The following is a 22416-nucleotide window of genomic DNA, read 5'->3' on the forward strand; positions in this document are numbered from 1 at the left end:
TGGAATTGTTCTAGTGAGTGGGTTATATTTTGTGTGACATTTACCAACTTAATAGAGAATGTGGGCGACTGAATAAAATCTGCAGGGGCTTTGCCTTGGCATTCACCGTATACATTGTTGGCCCAATAATTTAAAATAACCATGTTCCATATTTTCGCTGCCAAAACCTAAGATATTGCGGAATCTTTGCACTGTCGAGTAGGTATATATTAACTATGACTTCCACAAAATTCAGTGAAAGGAATGGAAAATGAGTCATAGTGAACAAAGGTTTGGTTTGCTAGTTCGCCATAGATAAATGGTGTCAACTACTCTTATGCAACCATTTATTTTAATGTGTAGTGCTCAAGCTGCTCTACAAATTAGATGCAACTTGCACATCAAGAAACAGAAAAATCTTTCTCTTTTCATCATGAGCGACAACAGAGGGTACAAACCGGAAACACACTCAATGTAGACTATCAAGAAAACCACTACATAAGAAGGTAAAGTCAACTCTTTGACTCAAGGAAGAGGGACATGAGCCATAAAAATTTCTAACAATTGAATACTAAGAAAATCACAAGATAATTAAAATAAAGCAGAGTCAAACCATCAGCCCAAGAAAATAGACACATGAGGCGGATCAGTTGGCAATTATGTACAAAGCAGAGCAAAATTACTAAGAAATTATAGCATCAACATACAGAATAGTCATTTCAGCCCTCCAGGGTGCCAAGAAAAGCATAGATAAACACACAAAAGATAGAGCTTCTGATCATAATTTATATACATCAATGCAAAATGAAGAAGATGCCAGCAGGCTCATACTTGATCCAATTCATAGATGTTGCAGCTCATAAAGCTGCTAAGAAGCACCACCTCACTCAATAGACATCAGATGAATGGTGAAGTGTTCACAGCAGAACTTTCTAAAGCTTGAAAGAAGGTATGCTGGACAAGACTTTGCTTGAGCCGATATTTAGACAAAAAGAAGTATTTGCGACCATGATCAAAACTGTCAATCAGCTTACCATCATTGTCAACGTAAGACAGACACCGACCAGAACTGACTAGCAAGAGCACATCACCGTCCGCTGAAACAACCTCCACATTCCAATGGTCATCAAAGGCCTCAAACTTCCCCCGTATTTCTGCAACTGGCAATTTGATTCGATACTTGAAGTCCCAAACCTCGCTTTCGTAGTTTTGCAATACCCATATATCAATAGTTGTTTTGGCATAGTTACGGCTATATATGCCGAGTGTACCATCCATCTCAAAGGCATATGAGTTGCTGGAAACAATTGGAGCATGCATTGGCCGGAACGACTCAGCTATGGTGTCGAATACTATTATCGCTTTGCTTTCACTCTGAAGCCGTACGTAGCTGCTTTCACTCACATAATAGACTGGGTACCAATGCAGGCTATCGCATACCAAGACAGGTAAACTGAAGCATTGTGATGTTGACTCCTGCCACCCGATGTACCTTGGCGACTGGTGAGAGCCCAATGCAAAGACATAGTAGCCAAGTTGGTCTTCAGGCGTTTCATTGTAGCTATCGCGTTCAAGTAACAATCGATACTCGCCAGTAGGTTGATGCGAGTACATCCCCAATAACCGCAAGCCCAGTTCATGTAGTTGTTGAAGGGGAGCAAATTGACGAGTGGCCAGGTTACAAACTGAGAAATCAATGGTGTCAGTCATGTTGTTGTACCTGGAGAGGACGAGAAGGCCATCGCAGGAAGCCTCTGGATTGAAGGCCTTGTCAAGATGGGCGACAGTGTGGAGCTTGGCAGCGGCAAGGCGGTCGGCGGTGAGGATGTATTCTTCGTCTAACGCAATGGGGAGGGCTGGCTGGTGGGCATGGTGGGCAAGCAGGAAGGCACGGGTGGAGGTGGCATGGCGCAGACGGACGACGCGGCAACGGAGGAGGGATTTGGGGTCGAGGCGAACTAGGATCTCCCAGACGACGATCTCCTCCGGAAGGCTGCCGTCGTGGCGAAGAGGCGCCGCTCCTGCCCTTGCGGCCTTGGCCATGGTCGTCGGCATCTTGGTTGTTGCTCCCTTCCAGGAACAAGATAAAATTGTAGATTTGTGTTGGCGGCGGCGGCGAAGGGGAGCGGAGGAGACGATAGAAAGGGGAGAAATTGACTAAGATGGTTCTTTTGCAAGGTCTAACTCTGCAGGAGATGAGAGAATTCCTTATTTCGCCCTTCTGAAAAATATATTTCCTTATTGGCCCCTAAACAAAATTTTCTTTGCTATTCAAGACAATCTCAAAATTTTATGCCCTATTTGACGTTTCCATCCATTTCGTTGTTGAGTGCTACTTGAAAATATACAATTATCCCTAAAAGGAAACACTTATTGACGGAGCTAGATCTGGCAGACCTCCTGGTAGGGGATCCTAAACTAGGCGTCTAGGAATGACGGTAACAAAGACATGGTTTACCCAAGTTCAAGCTTTCTGAAGGGATAATACCCTAAGTCCTACATGTGTTTATTCCTGTTGGACTATGGACAGAGTACAGGTAAACTACCAAGATATCATAACTTGTGTCTACGAGCATGGCCCCTCGATTAATATAGGATACTAAGGGTTCTAGGGTACAAGATCCTAGTTGGCTACACATGAGGAGGTAGATCCCTCCATGAATCCAGTGTCTTATCATGTACGCATGTCTTCTGAATCTTCCTTGTATACGCCATGGGCTGCCCGATGCGGCCAGGACGGAACTGACAAGGAGTCCTCAACCGGACCCATCACCAGGAGTTGACGTGGTAAGTGGCCCCTTAGCCGGGACACTGTCTCTTATCTCTCTTAGAACTTCCCTCACTCTTTGGACATGATGAGCTTGACGACGTCGAGGCATGCCTCGTTGCGTTGCTCGCAGACCAGCAACACAAAGCTGTTGTGGATGCCAAAGTGAAGAGGCGCATGTCAGGCGTCCAATGAGACGCTGTCCATGAAGACCTGGCCCTAGCAGCCCCAGCAAGGTGCACGCGCTCTGTCGCCGGAGAACCGGTACTTCATGGACACCGTCAGGTAACTCTCGAGGCGCCTACTAGGCGGTCGATCCATAAATGATGGACGCATGTAACTATGGATAGTTTTGTCCAAAAAAACTGACGGGCTGGACAAAAGTGCCAAATTGAACTGGACGGTAGTGCAAAAAAACTGACGGACTGGATGCCCCGTATAGTAACTATGGATAGTTTTGTCCAAGCAACAAAAAACTTACAGGCTTTCGACAGAGCATGACAACGGACTGGCCGGAGATGCCAAATTGGGCATCAGTTTTGGAGGAGTGTCACAATGGGAAAAAAAAATCATATTTTGGCCAAATAAGGAAGCACATTTTTGAGAAGGCTGTAATAGGGAGTTCTCTCACATAACACTCCTGGTAAGAAAACGAAATAAATATTTCACTAGCAACACAAAATGAACATGACCTTTGCACATGTGTCAGAACCAACGAATTTACAACCTTTCACAACGTACGGGTGGATTTTCTTAGCAAATTAACCATGCAGGATAAAAATGAGTGTGTGTAGTTTTCAATTTGATGAACCGAAATGTAATGTGAATTATGAATTACACTTGTCTGTTTTTGTGTAGGCAGAAAATAAATTCATATCAATGTGTTCAATTAAGCTGATGTTCTAACTCCAAGTTTGATGAACACCTAAAGCATGAGCAACATATAGAACTATAGTACGAACGGGTCACAGAATGCACATGAAGTAGTCAGTTAGCAACATGAGATTGTACATACTAATATGACATATGGATCTTGTGACCAAACAAAGACCCCAAATTTGAAATTGAAATTGACAAGCAGAGGCAACTACTTCATGTGACTGTCGCCAGCATTCTGTTCTATTCTTCTATGGCTTGGGAGAATCATATTTCTGATCCTTCCGAGTCGATGTAATGTCTATATATTGTCACCTAAAAGTTTGCTAGGTGATGGCAGCAGAGAAAATCAAATGAGGTAATAATGTCTTATATTATGGGATGGAGGGAGTACTATTTTGGTGATGTGCTGAGTTGCAGATGAAAATGGAGTGTTTAACGCTACAAAGCACCAGTTAGTTTCAGCGTTGTTTCTTCTCAGATATCATTGCAGACAGAAACATGCATATATACTATCAGACCTGCAGTGAATAAGAACATGAATGGTTAGAGCATACTCATCCCACAATGATCAGAATGGAAACGCTGGAACAGATGCAAACTATCATCACATGTTACTTTTGAAGAGGGTCCACATATCTCTTTCTAACCTAGCCACCAACACACCATTTTTTCTTTTCCTACTGCTTGTAACTGAGAATGTTCTAGTGCGTGGCTTATACTCCGTGTGACATATATGATCGTAATAAACAACGTTGGGTGACTGAATAAAATCTGCAAAGGTTTTGCCTCGGCATTCACCATATACATTGTTGGCCCAATAATTTAAAATAACTATGTTCTATATTATCGGTGCCAAAACCTAAGATATCATGTGTTTTTGCAGTGTCAAATAGATATTAATTGTGAATTCCCAAAAAATTCAGCCCTAAAATGTCATCTTGAATTTCACATCTCAACATTACTCAAAACAATGTAAACTGAGTCACAATGAACAGAGGTTTGGTTTGCTAGTCCGCCATAGCTAAACGGTACCAACTGCTCATGAGTATTTTTCCAATATAGCTAATCCCTTGGCAGAATATTACTTCCAGATTCATAATGGAAGTTTTCCTGACATTTCAACTAGAGCCTGAGCTGATAATGCAGATGATGGAGATGCTGAGTGACTTACAAACATGAACAAGATGTGAAGCCGAATGGGGCCATTTAGCGCCATCATCAAATGAAGGATCTGTTCCTTCAAGTGAAGGGAAGACTGTAGCATCAGCGGTATTCAGCATTTTTTACCCTTGTTGGTACCAATTTGTGAACTATGAGCTTGTATTTAATTTGACATGCTGACTTGTGTAAGTCACCAACAAGGTACAAAGTAGAGTAGGGCCCTGATAACTGAATTCAGCTACTGAATGTCACTAGTGCCAGGTAGCAACGGTAATACTGCATACAATGATCTCAAAGACAGATATAACTAGGTGAAGAAGTAACAGATGTACAGTGAGAACTATTAATAGAAGTAATAGATATCACACCTGGCATTCCATGAATCCCCTGCAACTCTCTCTCACCCACTAGTCAATATTCCAACACGTTTGAGTTCAATGTGATTGATTACATCTCCATGATCAGCTTTGTTACATGGCATGATCCAATCAACACATGTATCTCAGTTGAGGAATAGAGAGGCCCTAGGTCTTGAGAAAACAGAGGATGTGAGCATACACACTGCACAAGCACATGCGCCCCAGGCCCCAGCCCCGTGGCGACAGCCGTTCAGCTCGCTCTGCTGCAGCCAAAGAGCACCAAAATTCGAATGCAGTTTATGTTGAAGAGACTTCTTGATCAATCTCCAGTTTCATATAGCAGATATGCCTGCTGGATCAACTGATCTGGATGATGAATTTACTTTTACAATTTACTTCAAAATTCCGAACAAATGATCAGAGTGACTTTACCCTTGCTTCTACAGCCATGCTGTCACAAAACAGTGCTGTTTCTGAAACTTATGTTCAGATCGAACATCAACATGAAGAACTAATGCTTAAATGTTTAGCAGGAAAAGTAAAACAGTAAGAGATCATTTCAAACAATGTAACATAAAAACGGTGTCAGTATGGAAGCACAACAGGGTATTCATAGAATTTTCAGGTTGCAGTATCAGTCTATTCTAGAAAATACTAGAGTTTACTGGAATGAGACAAATATAACCATGCCCAGTTCTCTATAATGGCGAGCTTAAAGTTTCCATAAGACCTACCTACAAAGAGGCAATAGATTCGCGGAGAAAAATGAATTTATGACAGAATACTTCACTGACTATGATGCAACCATTAAATATAACTACTAGCACTCCAAGGTCTTTTAAAATCAAATGCTGTTTGCAGGCCAACAAGTAACAGTTTTTTTTGCCTCTGTTTCATCATTAGCTTCAACAAATGATAGTAACAGGAAACACCCTAAATGTTGACTATTAAGAAGACCACTAGATGAAAGGTAAAGTCAATCCTTCAATTCAAGAAAGAGTGATATGAGGGACATAGATAGCTAACAATTGAAGAAAATAGACAAATGAGGAGGATCAGTTGGCAAATATTTCCAAAGCAGAGCAAATGAAATTTGATTTTAGCGTCAACGGGCAAACTAGTCACTTCAGCCTGAAAGGTTATCAAGACAAGCACAGATTTCATGCAACCACATTACAGACATACCTTTTTGATAATAATAACTCATATACATCAATGCAAAACGAAGGAGAGTCCAGTAGGCTCGTACTTGGTCCAATCCATAGATATTGCAGCTCATGAGGATATTACAGCTAGGCAGAAAGAAGCACCATCTCACTCAACAGCCATCAGGTGAAAAGCGGGGCATTGACAGCATAATTTTCTAGAGCAGGGAAGAAGATATGGTGGACAAGACTTTGTTTGAGCCGGTATGTATACATCCGCAGGTCTCTATGACCATAATCAAAACTGTCCATCAATTTGCCGTCACTGTCAACTTGAAGCAGCCACCCACCAAAACCAAGCAGCAAGAGCACATTGGCATCCGCTGAAACAACGTGATTTCTGCAACTAGGAATCTGATTCGGTACTTTACGTCCCAAACCTCACCTTCGTAATCCTGCAACACCCATATAATAACAATATCCATGGACAAGGAACATAATAACAGAGAGGCTTCTTGGGCTTATCCTCTCGCTCTCGCCCCCGCGCCGTCTCCCCCGGGGGGGTTCTCGGGCGGCGCTGGCACCTCCCGTCCCTAGCCCCCCTCCTCTCCCTTCTCCCCGCCGCCACCGGCCGGAGCCACCTGGGCAAAGCCCCTGGTGGTGGCTGGCGGCGAGGGCCCCTTCCTCTTCCGCACAGTCGCGGGCGGCGCAGGGCGGCCTGCCCGCCGGAGGCGTCAGGCATGCGCGGGGTCTGGCGGCGCTGCGGCGTAGCCCCGGTCGGCGGCGTGCAGGCGGCGGCGGCGTGGCTGGCTGTGTGGTGGCGGGGCGCGTGCGTGGTGGCGGCGGGAGTCCTCCGGATCTCTTCTCCCCACAGGCGATGAGGACTGCGGTGGCACGGGTCGTGGGCTGCTACCCTTGCCATGGCCTACTGTTGGGGGTGCGCGCGGCAGCGGTGGAAGTGGCGGTGGTGTGCGCTTGGCCGCGGCGGCTCCATCCAGATCCGGTCCGGCGGGCTCGTGGGCGTCGGCGGCGCGGGGGCGGGGTGTGACCTGGTGGGGTCATGGCTATGGTCGTGGTCCTCGGCGGCGAGCCATCTGCTGCTGCTGGCGGCGGTGGTGTCGGCCAGATCAACTTGGATCTGGCCCATGGTCGCCGGCGGGCGGCTCGGGGTCCCGGTGTGGTTGTGGGCTGCCATGGCATGGTGGTGGCTCATGGCGGTGGTCCGGATCATTCCTCGGCGGCGGCTGGTCTTCTCCGGCGGCGGCCGGTGGTGAGTGGCTCGCGAGGTGGCGGGTCGGTTGCGGCGGCGGCTGGCTTGTTCGGCGTTGGCTCGCTCGTAAGCGGTCTGTGTCGGCCTTCGATCCTTCTCCTGCTCGTCGTCCGGCCGTTACTTTCGTCGAAGGGCTGGTCTTCTCCCAGCTGCGGCCCATCGCTCGTCTCGCGCCCGGTGTGGCAGGACCGAGCTCGTCTCGCGCACGGTGCAGCGGGACCAACCTCGTCTCACTCACGGTGCTGCAGGACCGAGCTCGTCTCGCGTCCGGTGCCGCAGGACGGGTCGATGGAAGCCAGGTGCTGGGGGTTACCCTGGGGTGTGAAAGGTGGGACCTTTCCGCTTGTCTCTTTGGTTGGGGTAGCGGCGGATCTCAGGTGAGGTGGTGTCTAGGTCTGGGATGCCAGGGCGGCGGCCCTGGACGTGGTAGCGCGGTGCTCTTGGGTAGAGCTCGTTGCTTGGTGCTGCCCGGTGGCCATGGCCGCGTGGGCGGCATGGTTGCCACGGTGTGGCGGTGAGTGTTGGTCGGGGTGAAAACATGTTATATCTTCGGTCGGACCAGCGGCGGCGAAGCTCGTTCCTCAAATAACAGGGAAATAGGGCAATCAGGCAATCGTCCTGGAATCCATGCAAAGAAACATTACTAACGCAAGCAGACTAAAATTTCTTCAAAGATAGGATAATGACTGGAGTGCATCGCCCTGATAAATTGTTTTCCATTTTCGTCGCATGGCATGCCAGCATGGCAAAATCGCTTTCTCAGTCTCGATTTATGGAGCAAACTATATGGTAGTGGATTAATCAGTTTAGTATGTCAGGGGGGTGAAGTAATCTGATTAGGATAGGTCCAGGAGTTTATGTGGATGTTTAACCTTATGTGGACACGTTTTTCTGCCATTCTCATGTTCTGCACTTGTGGCACAAGGTAACTTCAACACGTTTGGACCTAAGCTTCAGCGCTACTATTCACAGCTTTGGTAGCTAGAGCTCTCGGACGGAGGGAAATAAATTTTCTCACAGATTGCAAAACCTTGGATATTGCTACTGAAGCCAAAAGATCTTCTCTCTAATCCTGGTCACTGGAGCATCAGGCCTATCCTTGCTGACTTCTTTCTAGTTTCTACAGCCTTGAGGAACTCTAAAGTCACTCACATCCCTACAATTGCTAAGAGGGCTTTCACAAATCAATCTTCTCATAGATGTGATTTCCTTTTAGCAAAGGCTCAAGATGTAACTCCACAATGGCCGTTGAGCCATCAAACTCCCCAAGGGGAAGCTGATGTCTGACAAACACACACGCACAGGTTTGGACCTCACAGGTTGTATCAGACTGCTTATTTGAGCTTTCAATTAAAGCTATGTTAAACTGAAATTAGCCACAAGAAAAGGAAGGTAAAGGCCATTAATACTAGTAGAGAAGGTAGGTTGAAACGTAGTGAGGAGAATGTTCAGATGTTGTATTTTCCTTCACTTCATTTCATCCAGTTAACTATTGATATAATCTCATCAATTCTATTGAGCGGAATCGCTTTTGACCCTAAAATAACCGGCCCTGTTTATCCTACAGTTGCACATGGCAATTTGACAATCAATCATCTTATTTAGTCAAGATCTTGTGTCAGTCACTGCTAGGATTGCAAATTGAGAAAGAAGAGATTCCCGCGATAGCAATGAAGGTAGGGCAAGAGCAGGTACCTTGAAGGAGGAGTTATCTGAGCTGGAGGCGAAGGCAAGGATCTCAGACGCGTTGCCCCTGACTTCGGCAGGGCAGAGTTTATTTTTCTTAGCAAAATACTTCAGCTGAGCCGTGGAGAACTGGAGATTGTATCAGTATTTCTCTTGGTAGTTCACCTTTTGGAGCCACGGAGAACTTGTATCCAAACCTGGTAACTCCTTGACCCTCGTAACTTGAAGTAGTCAGAGGAAAAAGCTCTTGATGGTAGGAAGAAAATTCACGGCATATATAGCTTACATGGAAGATTACAAGTTTGAGCATCAACTGAACACATGAGAATTGTGACTAATAACTGCACACTTGACGTGAACTGGATGCCTAGAGCACATCTCAGACAGAGGACACAGAGGAACAAAACAGAGCCTTTCAAGCTTCGCAAAGAACGATATCCTTGATTGACTTCTTGATAAGATTCTCTCTTATATTCTTTGAAGGAAAAAAAGAGCTTACTCGATCACAATTGACAACTATGTACGTACTTACTACAGCCGGGATGGTCACCGGATTATTGATGGGGGGTGGTACACATGGATGAGTGATCTGACAGCCAATCTGACCCGATCTGCTTCACGGTTTTCCAAGCACCAAAGAGACGAAACGATCCTGCAGATTACTCCAGACTCTGTACCTCCTACAACACTGATAGCCACGGCACACACGCATTACGGCAGCAGCGCAATTTTTACTCCAGATGTGACGGTCTGCTCGTCGAGACCGTAGAGAGCATCGATGAGATGCATCCTGAGAGAGGCAGGTCCCTTCGCTGACTCCATCCCTATCTCTCCAGCAAGTCCAAAGATGGCGAGCGCACATGCCGCTGCGGCTAGAGCATCGGAAGGATCCGCCCCAACAAAAGCCGCTATAAGAGCAGTCACAGCACACCCTGTCGCCGTGATCTTCTGCATCATTGCCACACCATTGCTAGCACTGAGGACCTGCTCACCATCCGTGATGAAATCAACTGCTCCAGATACCGCAATGACTGCCCCGCTGGACCATGCCAATGCTTTCGCAGCTTGTAGGGCCTCCCCTGAGTCATGTGAACTGTCCACACCCTGCAGTTGGCCACAAGTATTAGTGCCATCAGAGGCAAGATGGAATATATACTGTAAGCGGCATTGGCTTGGTATGCGTGTTGCTCGTCTTCAAATAAGAGGGAGATAAGACAATCAGGCAATCGTCCTGGAATCCATGCAAAAAAACTTCACTAACGCAAGGGACGTCTGGCGAGCAGTCCAAAATTTCTTTAGAGACAGGATAATGACTGGAGTGCATCGCCCTGATAAAATTGTTTTCCATTTTCCTTCAGAATGAAATTGGCATAGCAGCTCCTGACTTACCTCTCAAACTACTTATCGATGTGGGAGAAGTTCTGTGGGAGGAGGGGCACGTTAAGGCAATTAGTCGCTTTGTTGCCCCTTTCCTTTGTGTTTCTTCCATAGTATTGCCATTCTCTGTTTTCTGCACTTGTGGTACTTAAAGCTAGGCTATGGTTTTTCTTTTAAACCTGAAATTAGCCACAAGAATACATGGACAGCATTTGTTTCCAGCAAGTCAATTTGAATGACAACCACAATGACCCCAAATGAGCTGAAGAATCAATCGTCGTTCGAAATAACAGTACTAGGAGCACGTGGATCAAATTAGTTTGTAACAATCAGTTAATAGGATTGGACTTAGTTCAGGTACCTTGAAGGAGGTGGAGGAGTCTGAGCGGGTGGCGAGGGCGAGGATCTCGGACGCGTTGCCCCTGACGACGGCGGGGCGGAGTGCGAGGAGCTCGAGGCAGGCCTCCATACGAAATCCGGAGGCGGCGGCGGCGACGGGGTCGAGCACCCAGGGGCGGCCGGCGGAGGCGGCGGCGCGCATGGAGGGGAGCCAGTCCTCGGAGAGGGTGCCGACGTTGATGTAGACGGCGTGGCAGCGCGGGGTGAAGTCGGGGATCTCGCGGAGGCAGTGGAGCATGGCGGGGGAGGCGCCGGCGGCGGTGAGGGCGTTGGCGGCGATGTCCATGGAGACGAGGTTGGTGATGCACTGCACCAGCGGCGCCCGCTCGCGGACGGCCGACAGAAGCGCCCACGCGCGGCGGCCCCACCACGCCCCCGTCCTCTCCTCGTCCATGCCGACGGCCTACGGGCGGTGACGCTCGCCGTGGGTGGGGGATTGATTTGGTTATGCGGCGGGGTTGGCGGCGCACGGGGGTTCCAGCCAAGCCAGCGGTGTAGAGGGAGGAAGCGAGCCGAGGAATGGATATTTCAGTTTGACGACTTCTTTTTTTTTTACAGAACACACGAACATTTTGCCACCTTGATACATAACTGAATTTTTGGGCAGTAAGTTCAGTTCTCATTTTTGAGTTATCACGCTTTTTTTACACAACTATAATCTTTTTGCCATGGCAAATTTTGGATCCAAGGTCACAAGGCAAATGTAGGATTGCTCTTATCTAAAAACACGACAAATGTAAAACATGGCAAATTCTGAAATTTCTACACCATGTCAAACTTACTACAAGTACCATGGAAAAATTCTTTTGGCTTATCATTGCTATGTTTCACTTATGTAAAAAAAAAAATTCTTTAAAGATTTGACATGGAAAGTTTAACTCAAGTCCCAAGTCTAAATTGCCATTTTTTTAGACATCCCTAAAATTGCCATGAAAAACGACCAGTAAATCATGGCAATTTTTGAATTTTTTTTATAAAACATGGCAAACTTGCCATCCTTCAAATAGTTGCCACCATTTTTCTTCAAAAGTATTTTTTTAGCACAGAAACTTCCTATAAGGACCATGGCAAAATTAGTTTATGGACCATGGCAAGTTTAATTCAAGTACCATGGGAGAATTCTTTTTGGCTTATCATTGTGAAATTATCATCTCTAAAATTTGCCATGACAAATGCTTACTAAAACATGGCAAATTTTAAATTTAGTACTTGAGCATGGCAATTTTTTAACTAATCATGGCAAATTTAATTAATCGGCCATGGCAAATGTAGTTTATGGATCATGGTCAATTTCGTAATTGACCATGCAAAGTTCATTTTTATGTATCATCAGTAAATATAGCTTATTGGGCATGGCCAGAATTTCTTCTCATGACAATACTCACTTTTTTGAACAATGGCAAATTAGTTGATTCTTTCTTTTTGAACATTGGTTTGTATGTATCATGCTGATTTTTACAATCATTTTTTGCCATCATGACAATTTTTGCACCATCGTTTTGGCCATCATGGCAAACTTATACATTTTTTCCATCAATGTGTAACTTTAGGGCAATGCCAAATTTTCTTTTCTTTTTGCAGCATGGCAAGATTACTATTCATGTCACCGTGGAAAATTTTAGGTTATGTCATGGCAAATTCACCTTTTATACATCATGACATTTTTTGTTTGGACAGTGGCAGATTTTTGTGACCACGAAAATTATTTTTTGACCAATTTCAAAATTTATTTAAAACAATAGCAAATTAATTTTTTCTAGCATGGCAAGTTTATTTTCTGTTGGACGCAATCTTATATTATTTACATCAGCTATTTTTTCTATGATTTTATAGATTTTTGGGGTATCTTTATTTGTAAAGTTTTTTAATCCGTTTTTTAGTATTATTTAGACTGTTTTCTGGTTTTTTTTTCGTGTTTCAGTATCTAAATGGGCCTGTGTTTTATGTCAACTGTGCAACAGGCCCATGCTGTCGTCTTTGTTAGGCTTTTTCTGGCGTTCGTGATTAGCGATAGGTTTGTAGAGAGCTCCTATATGGCGCGCCGCGCGCTGAGAACGCAGCGGGCGCACACCCCCCGCTCCGCCCTTAAGGCCCTTCTGGGCCGGCCCATGTGCGGCCGGCACGCAGCCTATTTTTTTCCGTCTTTTCCTTTGCGTTTTTTTTCAATAATTCAGGATACCAAACAGCTTCTAAATTTCAGTAAAAGTTGCTAATTTTGAAAAAAAACACTATAATGATTTCGAAAAAATAATCATTATTTAAAAAGTATGCTCGGGAATTCAAAAAATGTTCAAGAATTTCAAAAAACATGTTCACAAATAAAAACATGTTCACAAACTTAGAAAAATGTTCATGATTTCAAAAAATGTTCATGCATTCGCGATATGTTCACCAATTTGCAAAAACTGTTCATGATTACAAAAAATGTTTACAAATTTAAAACAATTCATGATTTCAAAAATATTTCTTGCATTCGCGAAATGTTCGCCAATTTCCACAAAATGTTCATGATTAATTTTTTTTCTTGAATTTAAGATAATGTTCATGGTTCAAAAAAATGTTCGTGAATTCAAAAAAATGTTCACGTATTTGTAAACAAATTTCATGATTCCAAAGGAATGAACTTCTTTTTGAATTTGATGAACAAATTTGGCATTTGATGAACATTTTTTAATTTGAAGAACAAAATTTGTGTTAGAGAAATTTTTTGGTAAAAATTATGAACAATATTTGCATTCGACGAACATTATTTTGAAAGGGTGATGAACGAATTTTTAATTCAGTGAACAAATTTTGAATGTGATGAACATTTTTGGAATATGATGAACAAAAAATTCAACAAAAAAAGTAACCGATGAACATTTTTTAATTTGATGAACAACTTTTGAATTTTTATGAACATTTTTTAAATCTAATGAACAAAAAATTGAATTGGATGAACATTTTTTGGATTGTTGAACATTTTATGAATTCGATGAACAAAAAAAGTTGTTAACGAATTCGAAATAAAAAAATGCCAAAAATAGTCAAAAAGTGAATAAGAAGAAAATAGAAAAAAGGTAAAGAGAAAACGAAAAAGAAAAAGAAAAACGAAAGAAAAATTGAAAAGAATAGGAAAATGGAAAAAACCAGTATAGGAAACATAAAAAACATAAAAACCGGTTCTAGAACGTTCCCAAAACCAGCAGAAGAAGCGAACTAGGCCGGCCCGCTAACGGATGGAAAGACGCGGGGGGGGGGGGGGGGGGTACGCGCTACGGTGTTACGCGGCGGCCTACGCGCCATATAGGAACCCTGAGGTTTGTAGTAATGTTCGGGCTGAGAGGTCCCCCAGGCCGAACGAAATCGTTCAGTCGTTGCCCCCCCGCCTCGCGAACGATTCGTTCGGGAAGAATTTCCTCGTACCGAACGTCAGCGCGTTATCGACGTCCTTTTTTAACCTAAAGTCACATTTTCTGAATTGACTCTTGACTTCAAGAAAATCTTAGTCGGCTTGAAATTAGTAAATCTAAATTCTCCAAGCTTCATGGACCCGCTCCCTCGCCGAAAAATCCTCTCCCAAGTACACCTCTCCTAGGCAAAAATCCATATGTGGCGTATAATTAAGAACGGACTGGCGGTTGGCGCCGAGCTTCACCGTAGAAGAATTAAACTAGGAGTTTTTTGCGTGGCATGTGGTAGAGAGGAAACCATATACCACCGTTTTTGGGCGTGTCCACACTCCGTCCACTTCTGGAAGTTACTACGGGAGGAGAAGGGCGTTTATGTGGCACTTCCACCGGCTCCGTTGGACAACCATGGTGAGCTATCTCGCTGGCTCGTTGAATGGCTTGCTGCTGCTGATGGGGACGAGCGGGAGGCAATGATTCAGGCTACTTACGGTCTATGGCTCGCTAGGAATGCAGCAAGAGATGGGAAGAGGGTTGATCAACCATATGAAATAATGGAGTCAGTTTGCTCTCACATGGCGGAATGGAACAGAGTGCATCAACTAAAGCCGAGGCCAGAAAGGACGGATCTGCCACAAAAGTGGGAAGCACTTGTAGATGGATGGGTGAAGATTAATTCAGATGGTGCGGTGCATAAAGGAGGGAGTAAGGCTGGGGGTGGAGCCGTGCTTAGGGACCATAAGGCCTTGTACAATGGGAGGTGCTTAGAGGAGGTGCTTAGAGAAATAAACCAAGCTTTCCTTAAGCACCGGTGCTTATTTGTACAAGGTAGACGCTTAACTAAGCGTCTCTCCTGTAGAAATAGGCACCGGTGCTTCAGAAAAACTCGGTTTATTTTTCTAAGCATCTCTCTAAGCACCTTCCATTGTACAAGGCCTAATGGGGCATTTCTGGCTGGAGTGTGCCATCATTTTCCACACATTGTGGAGCCTGAAGCAGCGGAGATTTTGGCGTGTAAAAAAGCATTGCAGGTAGCAGATGAGATCAATGTACAGAATGTCCATTTGGAGCTGGACTGTTTGCCGGTGATGCAAATGATCAACCAGAAGGGCATCAATTATTCGGGAGCGGGACCATGGATTCAGGAAATCAAACATATGCTGGAGACGAAGAATGACTACAAAGTGACGTGGGTGAGACGCACGGGTAATGTTGCCGCGCATAAATTAGCAAAAGTAGGGGTAGGCGATGAATTGTGTAAGGTTTGGTTGGGGGTTCCCCAGACTGCATTTTGAATGTAATTTCGGATGACATTCCGAGCTACACTTAGTTAATAAAAGCGGCGGCCTTTTTCCCCTCAAAAAAAAAGTACACCTCTCCTCAAAGTTGGTCGGCACCCTTCTCTATCTGCTAAGCTAGAACTAGACCCTTTGCCCCCTCCCTCCCACGTCGTCCTCTCTGAGCGACTCGGGGGTGAAACCCTAGCCGCCGCGTCGAGGCCCACTTCTGCTCCCCCTCCCCCCGCCGTCGCCGGGCCTGGCCCGTGCGGTGGTGGGCGGCGGCGGGGCGTCCCCTCGCGCCATCTTCTCCGGCCAGCCCCATCCCCACGCTCCCTGGTCGGCGCCTTGGTCCTCTGATCCCCTCTTCTGCGGTGGTGCTCTCCCCCGTCTCTGGCCATGATGGACCTTGTCGGCTGCTCCTGGAGTCGCCCATCCGCCGGATCTGGGGCTGGGGGTGGTCCATGAGGCGGCGACCTACTCGACCCGGCCTTCTCGCTGTGGGCCAGGGTGGCGGCCCTGCGACTGCTTAGGCTGGCCGCAGCTGTCCCCTAGTCGCCGGATCCGGTGCTCGGGCGACTGCTGGCCCTTGATTCCGTCCGGATCTGGTCGATGGGATCGCCGCAGACGCTCTTGTGTTTCGCGGGGTGTGTTCGGTGGCTGTGGAGGTGAACCTGGTGGCGTGGCGGGGCTGTTGGCTGGAGGTGGATGTGATGCGCCTGGTGGGTGGATGCCGGGGCGGCGGCCCTGGGCTTGGCAGACGTCGTCGACTCTGCGGCGAGCGGCGACGTGGCTGCTAGTCCGCGACTTCGACCGTGCGGACGGCGTGGCAGCGGAAGATGGATTTGGGGTCGAGGCGGACGAGAATCTCCTAGACTACGATCTCCTCCGGGAGGCCGCGGAGAGGCATCGCTCTTCGTGCCCTTCCGGCCTTCGGCATGGCCGCCGATATGGAGCGAACGAGCTGTGCCGATCGACTCTTGGGGAAACAACTGAGATGAGATTATTATGACGTCGATAACTACCGAATGTTCGGTCCAGACCGAACGAAAGGTTCGGTACGCCATCTTAGCCCGGCCGAACGATTTCGTTCGGGACGAGAGGCCCCTAGCCCGAACGCCCATTCCCACTGCCCCTACAGGCCCTTTTTTAGGAACACCGCCTTACAGGCCTCTTCTCTGTAGAAACAAAAAAAAAAGCCCAGAAGCGACACAAAAAGCCCTTCTTTGCTGGGACAAAATAAACACAAGCTCTTTTTCTGCCGGGACAAAAAATTGTCATGGATCATATGTAAAGTAAAATATTCAAAGAAAATTAGGTAAAAATGCCAGTCCCATGAAGTTGGCTTGACATGAAAAAAACCATTAGCGATTGCATTGACATGTATGTAAAGGTAATATAGGTAAATTTGCCCTTTTTTCCAATTGAAGGTCGACAATATAGGTAAACTTGCCATGTCAAAAAGATAAAAATTGCGATGGCAAAATAAAAAAGTAAATTTTAACAAAAAATAAATAGGAAATAGAGGTTAAAAAATAAATTGCCATGGCGTTACAGATAAAATTAGCATGCCAAATTGAAAGAAAAATTTGCCATCTTTTTTTTATTTGAAGGTCCTATACTGCCGTGGCAATATAGGTAAAGCTGCCATGTCAAAAAGGTAAAAATTGCCATGGAAAAATAAAAAGTAAATTTTAACAGAAAAATAGAAATAAAGGTTAAAAAAAGAAATTGCCATGGCGTTGCAGATATATTTTCCATGTCAATATAGGAAAAATTGCCATGGCAAATTGAAAGAAAAATTTGCCATCTTTTTTTTCCATTTGAATGTCCTATATTGCCGTGGCAATATATGTAAACTTGCCATGTCAAAAAGGTAAAAATTGCCATGGAAAAATAAAAATTTTAAATTAAAGAAAAATAGAAATAGAGGTTAAAAAAAGAAATTGCCATGTCGTTATGGATAAATTTGCCATGTCAACATAGGAAAAATTGCCATGGCTAATTGAAAGAAAAAATCCATGTTTTTTTTTCATTTGAAGGTCCAATATTGCCATGGCAAAAATAGGTAAACTTGCCATGTCAAAACAGTAAAAATTGCCATGGCAATAAATTAATAAAATTCTCATAGAAAAAATAGAGGTTCAAAAAGAAATTGCCATGGCGTTATAGATTAATTTCTCCATGCCAGCATAGGGGAAATTGCCATGGAAAATTAAAAGAAAAATTTGTCAATTTTTCTTCAATAGAAGGTAAAATTTCGATATCATCAATACAAAACTATTGACATTGCCACAACATTTTTTTTACAAAGCCAAAAGTTATGAATTTTTTTCCCATGGCAAATTCACTTTACGGCCCATGGCAAATTATAGCTTTTGCTACGTTAGCAAAATACACTTGCCATGGCACAACTCATTTTTTTAGAAAAGCAAAAGCCATTGAAGGCAACATGTTATGATTTTTGCCATGGCAATAAAATAATGTAATTTGTCACAACAATAAAATTTGAGTTGCCATGGCAACATAATTTTGAGTTCCCAAAATGGCGAAAAACATAATTTGAGTTTGCCATAAATTATAATTTCTAAAATGTTGTCGCGAAAAAGTTATTAATGGTCGACGTGTGGGAAAACATCTACACTTGCCATGGCAAAACACATATTAAGTTGCCATGGCAATTGTTAAATTGGCGTGCAAAACCCAAAAGAACTCCATAAAATGCCATGACAAAAACAAATTAACTTTCCATGGCAAAAAACCCCCGTAAAATGCAATGATCACCTCAGTTGCCATATGACTATATGACACATAGTTACTAAAAAAGCCTACATTTGCCATATAACCATTAGAAAACAACAATCTGAGATGGGCCATGATATTAAGACAAAATCTATAAAAAATATTGTCATGTGTGAATGAACTAACAATTTATAAAGTCGCCATGGTATGAGAATTTGTAATAATCTAAGAAATTGCCATGTTATGCTAAACATCGTGATTAGAAATTGCCATGTATTAGGACCAAAAACCTAAATTTGTGTACCACTCACATGGCAAAGTTAGTAACTACAAAAATCACAACAAAAAATTGTGTTCTACTCAGATTTTAGTGTAGCATGGCAAATTTAGGGACTATTCTATACACAAGCAGTGGCAAAAATGTGTTAAAAAAAGCTCATGATACTCAGCATCTAGCAAAGTTCATCAGACATAGGTAAAAAATGGGGGAAATGGGACGTTGTACAGATGCAGACACAAAACTGCAGAAGGAGAGCGGCGGCGCATCGACCTGTCGGATCCCCCTCGCCCGTGGTGTAGCTCAAGCTCGAGCACCACCCCGTCGGGATCCCTTCTGAGGATGGACGCCGTCTGTGAGGAGCCCATCGTGTTGCCTCACCGTGGACTCATCGCCGGGCACCCCGACTCCACTCTTCGCCCGGTGCACGCCGGGAATCGCTGGAGTCATCGCTGCCTCCCCCAATTCACCCGACAGGAGCAGAGATGGCACAGCGCTGCGCTGCTCCGCCGCCGCTCCTCCTGCTCCTGTACGCCTCAGCCGCCGCCGTGACCGTCGTCGCGTGATCCCCGCGCCCGCCCTCTTCGCGCGACCACACCTCGAGCCGGGCGGTGAGCTTGAGGAGGGGAGACGACCTAGATGCCCGCCGCCGCGGCGTGGGCGAGCAGGGGGCGCTCTGCCTCCGCCACAGCCGCACCTCTAGTCGGTGGGAGCGGACCAGAGTCACGCCGCGCTTCGGTCAGCATCGCCCGAACGAGCTCGAGGAAGGGAGACGACTACCACGGCGGCGCAGGCGAGCGGGCGGCGCTTGGCCTCCGCCACGACCGCACCTCTACCCCGGCGAGGATCACACAGATGTATGCGGCCTCGACCCCGCCCAATGCGGCGGCGCGGGGAGCTGGCGGCAGCTAGCAGCGATCCACAGAGACGCTGTGGAGAGGAACAGTGGGTGAGGGAAAGAAAGGGATAAGGCTGAGGGGGGAGAAGGAGACGATGTCGTTTGGTCAATCGGTCGTTCGGGAGTTGAGAGGAAAATCCCGAACTACTTCTCTGCTGACTTGGCAGTGTCACCTGCTCTAAGATGTGTGCAAATCATCTGACGGCAGTCAAGGCGTTCGGGACCAAACGCTAGTTCGGGAGTTATAGAATCCGATTATTATTAGGTTTGGGCTAGGTTTAGTCATGGTCCGTTTGCAAGCAGGAAATTACATTACATACGGATCCGTTTAGCAGCCCTGGTCCTTGGACTCATTTTCGAGTATGATAAGATTAACCTTGACGTACTCCAGTTTTGTTATGGATCATTGTCAAAGTCAAACTATACACTTTTCACGCCGTTTGCAGGTGTCCCATCCCATGGCGGCTGTGGCCGGCGTTATGAAATGCCATGAAGGAGTCATGGCCTCTTCCGGACCTTCAGTCCATCCAGAACCCTGGATCCGAGTGGCTGCTCAACCCCCTGGACAACGTGACGGATGTGGAACGCATTGGTCATTCTCATGACCTTCTGGCGTGCCTGGCATTGCCTTGCCGTAATGAAGTCACTCATCACAAGCCTGCGCCAACCATTGAAAGTTCAAGGCGATTTCTTAGTAGCTACATTGAGTCACTCATTTGTATCAAGCGGAACCCAAATGCAGACTTCAGCAAAAGAGGGGAGAACCCATAGGATAGAACACATCCGCAGGCACAGCAATGTCGCTGCCCACCTGATGGCACAGATGGGGCGTATTGATCAGCGTACTGCTGTTTGGCTTAATTCGGGTCCTGATGACATTTGTCTGTTATGTCAAAACGAGTGTAAAACAATTCCCTGTTAAATAAAACTCTCGTTTGACCTGCAAAAAGAGTCAAACTATATTGTGCAATAAATAAAAATATGGTATATCGTCATTTCTGAAATAAATAGAGATCACTATAAATTTCACCTCTACCAAATCTGTGCAAGTAAGAAGTAACCTTGCCACCCTCGGTTTTACATTTTTTGAGAGTACGCCAAGGATTGGTGTATCATTTCATAGAAGGCAGGCAAAGTCAACGCCGCCTTCGGGTTTACAACGCTAGCTAGGATCGGCTCAAACTAGCCATTAACATCATATAAGAAGCTTCTCCTCACTACCAACTACCAGCAATGGCTGAACAGCCTGACCGCCTAGCCAACTGCAGCATAGGCGAGGATGGAAGCCGATGCGCCTGCCTCAAAAGCTTCAGTTCCTGACTGAAAGCCACCCACATTTCTACATTGATTTAGCTCCAAAGTGACATCAGAGAATGCTGTGATAGATCCTCTGGATCGGATAGGCTAGCAACTCCGGTGAACCTACCTTCTCCTTGTGCTGACGAGCTCGATCCAGCGCCGGCCATGGTGATGGTGGCCGGTGATGGCAGTGAGTGGATGGCGGCGGTGGTGGAGCTTGTCCCGTGAGCGCCGCGCTAACCCTAGATCAGAAGGGATTGTCGGTGGGGATTGTGGCAGCGATTAACCTCGTCCCTCGTGCCGCGGCCCCCACCTCTGTTTATATAGCGCGGGTCACAGGGGCCCACCAACCATATGAGGGTTGGGCGCCCCCGATCAGGGCGCAGATCTAAGGGCCCGGTGGGCCATTGGGCCCACACGGTAGAGATCAACCTAACATTCTCCCCCTTGATCTCAACTTTACTTTTAACCTTATACTTTCTAGTTTATTTGTTTCATCACATATTAGTATAGAGCATGTTTCATCGTCACAGCTTACTTGCCGATAGAATCATACAGCTACAACATAGTTTTGTTCAGAAACAAATTCTGTTCCTTTTGGGCCTATCCAGGAATCATAAGGCTTTCCCTTAAACCCATGCCGGCTAAGTGTTCCTTGAACACATTGGGTGGTAAGCCTTTCGTTAGCGGATCCGCAAGCATATCTTTTGTCCTTATATGCTCGAGACTTATAGTTTGATCCTGAATTTTATCTTTCACAACATAATACCTTATCTCTATTGTTTTGGCAGCATTACTTGACTTGTTGTTGTGAGCGTAAAATACTGCGGGCTGGTTGTCACAGTACATATTTAGTGGTTTGTGAATACAATCTACCACTTTCAAGTCGGGTATAAATTTCTTTAGCCATATCGCCTGCCCCGTGGCTTCGAAGCATGCTATGAATTCTGCATACATCGTGGATGATGCAACTATCGACTGTTTGGAGCTTTCCACGAAATAGCTCCCCCAGCGAGGGTGAATACGTATCCTGACGTGGATTTTCTATCATCTTTGTCCCCCGCAAAATCTGCGTCCGAATACCCTTTTATCTCTAGGGAATTAGTTCTCCTGTATATTAGCATGTAGGCCTTCGTGCCTTGCGCATAACGCAATGCTTTCTTTACCATCTTCCAGTGCTCTATGCCTGGATTCTCTTGATATCTACCGAGTACCCCGGTGATAAAGGCTAAGTCAGGGCGAGTGCACACTTGTGCATACTGTAAGCTGCCAACTGCCGAAGCATATGGTACTGCTTTCATTTGATCGATCTCATACTGGTTCTTGGGACATTGGAATTTCCCAAAACTATCGCCCGTAACTATAGGAGCAGGTGTGGCTTTACTCGCATGCATATTATACTTTTTAAGAACCTTTTCTAAATATGCTTTCTGCGATAGTCCTAAGACTCCATTGTTCCTATCTCGGTGAATTTCTATGCCCAAAACATATGATGCTTCACCAAGATATGTT

The 22416-nt window shown here is 45.6% G+C and overlaps 2 protein-coding genes across 2 annotated transcripts; both read right to left on the minus strand.

Annotated features, from left to right (window-relative positions):
• Window positions 1–804: 804 nt before the first annotated feature.
• Window positions 805–4935, minus strand: LOC123075508 (uncharacterized). Its single transcript, XM_044498100.1, has 2 exons — window positions 4801–4935; window positions 805–4143 (listed from the first exon to the last, which is right to left on the minus strand). The coding sequence occupies exon 2, from the start codon at window positions 2032–2034 to the stop codon at window positions 877–879; it is 1158 nt and encodes a 385-aa protein (XP_044354035.1). The 5' UTR covers window positions 2035–4143; window positions 4801–4935; the 3' UTR covers window positions 805–876.
• Window positions 4936–9474: 4539 nt separating this feature from the next.
• Window positions 9475–11520, minus strand: LOC123080553 (hydroxyethylthiazole kinase). The gene is made up of 2 exons (XM_044503488.1): window positions 10985–11520; window positions 9475–10350 (listed from the first exon to the last, which is right to left on the minus strand). The coding sequence occupies exons 1-2, from the start codon at window positions 11414–11416 to the stop codon at window positions 9958–9960; spliced, it is 825 nt and encodes a 274-aa protein (XP_044359423.1). The 5' UTR covers window positions 11417–11520; the 3' UTR covers window positions 9475–9957.
• Between the last annotated feature and the right edge of the window lie 10896 nt (window positions 11521–22416).

This window comes from Triticum aestivum, chromosome 3D (genome assembly GCF_018294505.1).
Source record: "Triticum aestivum cultivar Chinese Spring chromosome 3D, IWGSC CS RefSeq v2.1, whole genome shotgun sequence".
NCBI lineage: Eukaryota > Viridiplantae > Streptophyta > Magnoliopsida > Poales > Poaceae > Triticum > Triticum aestivum.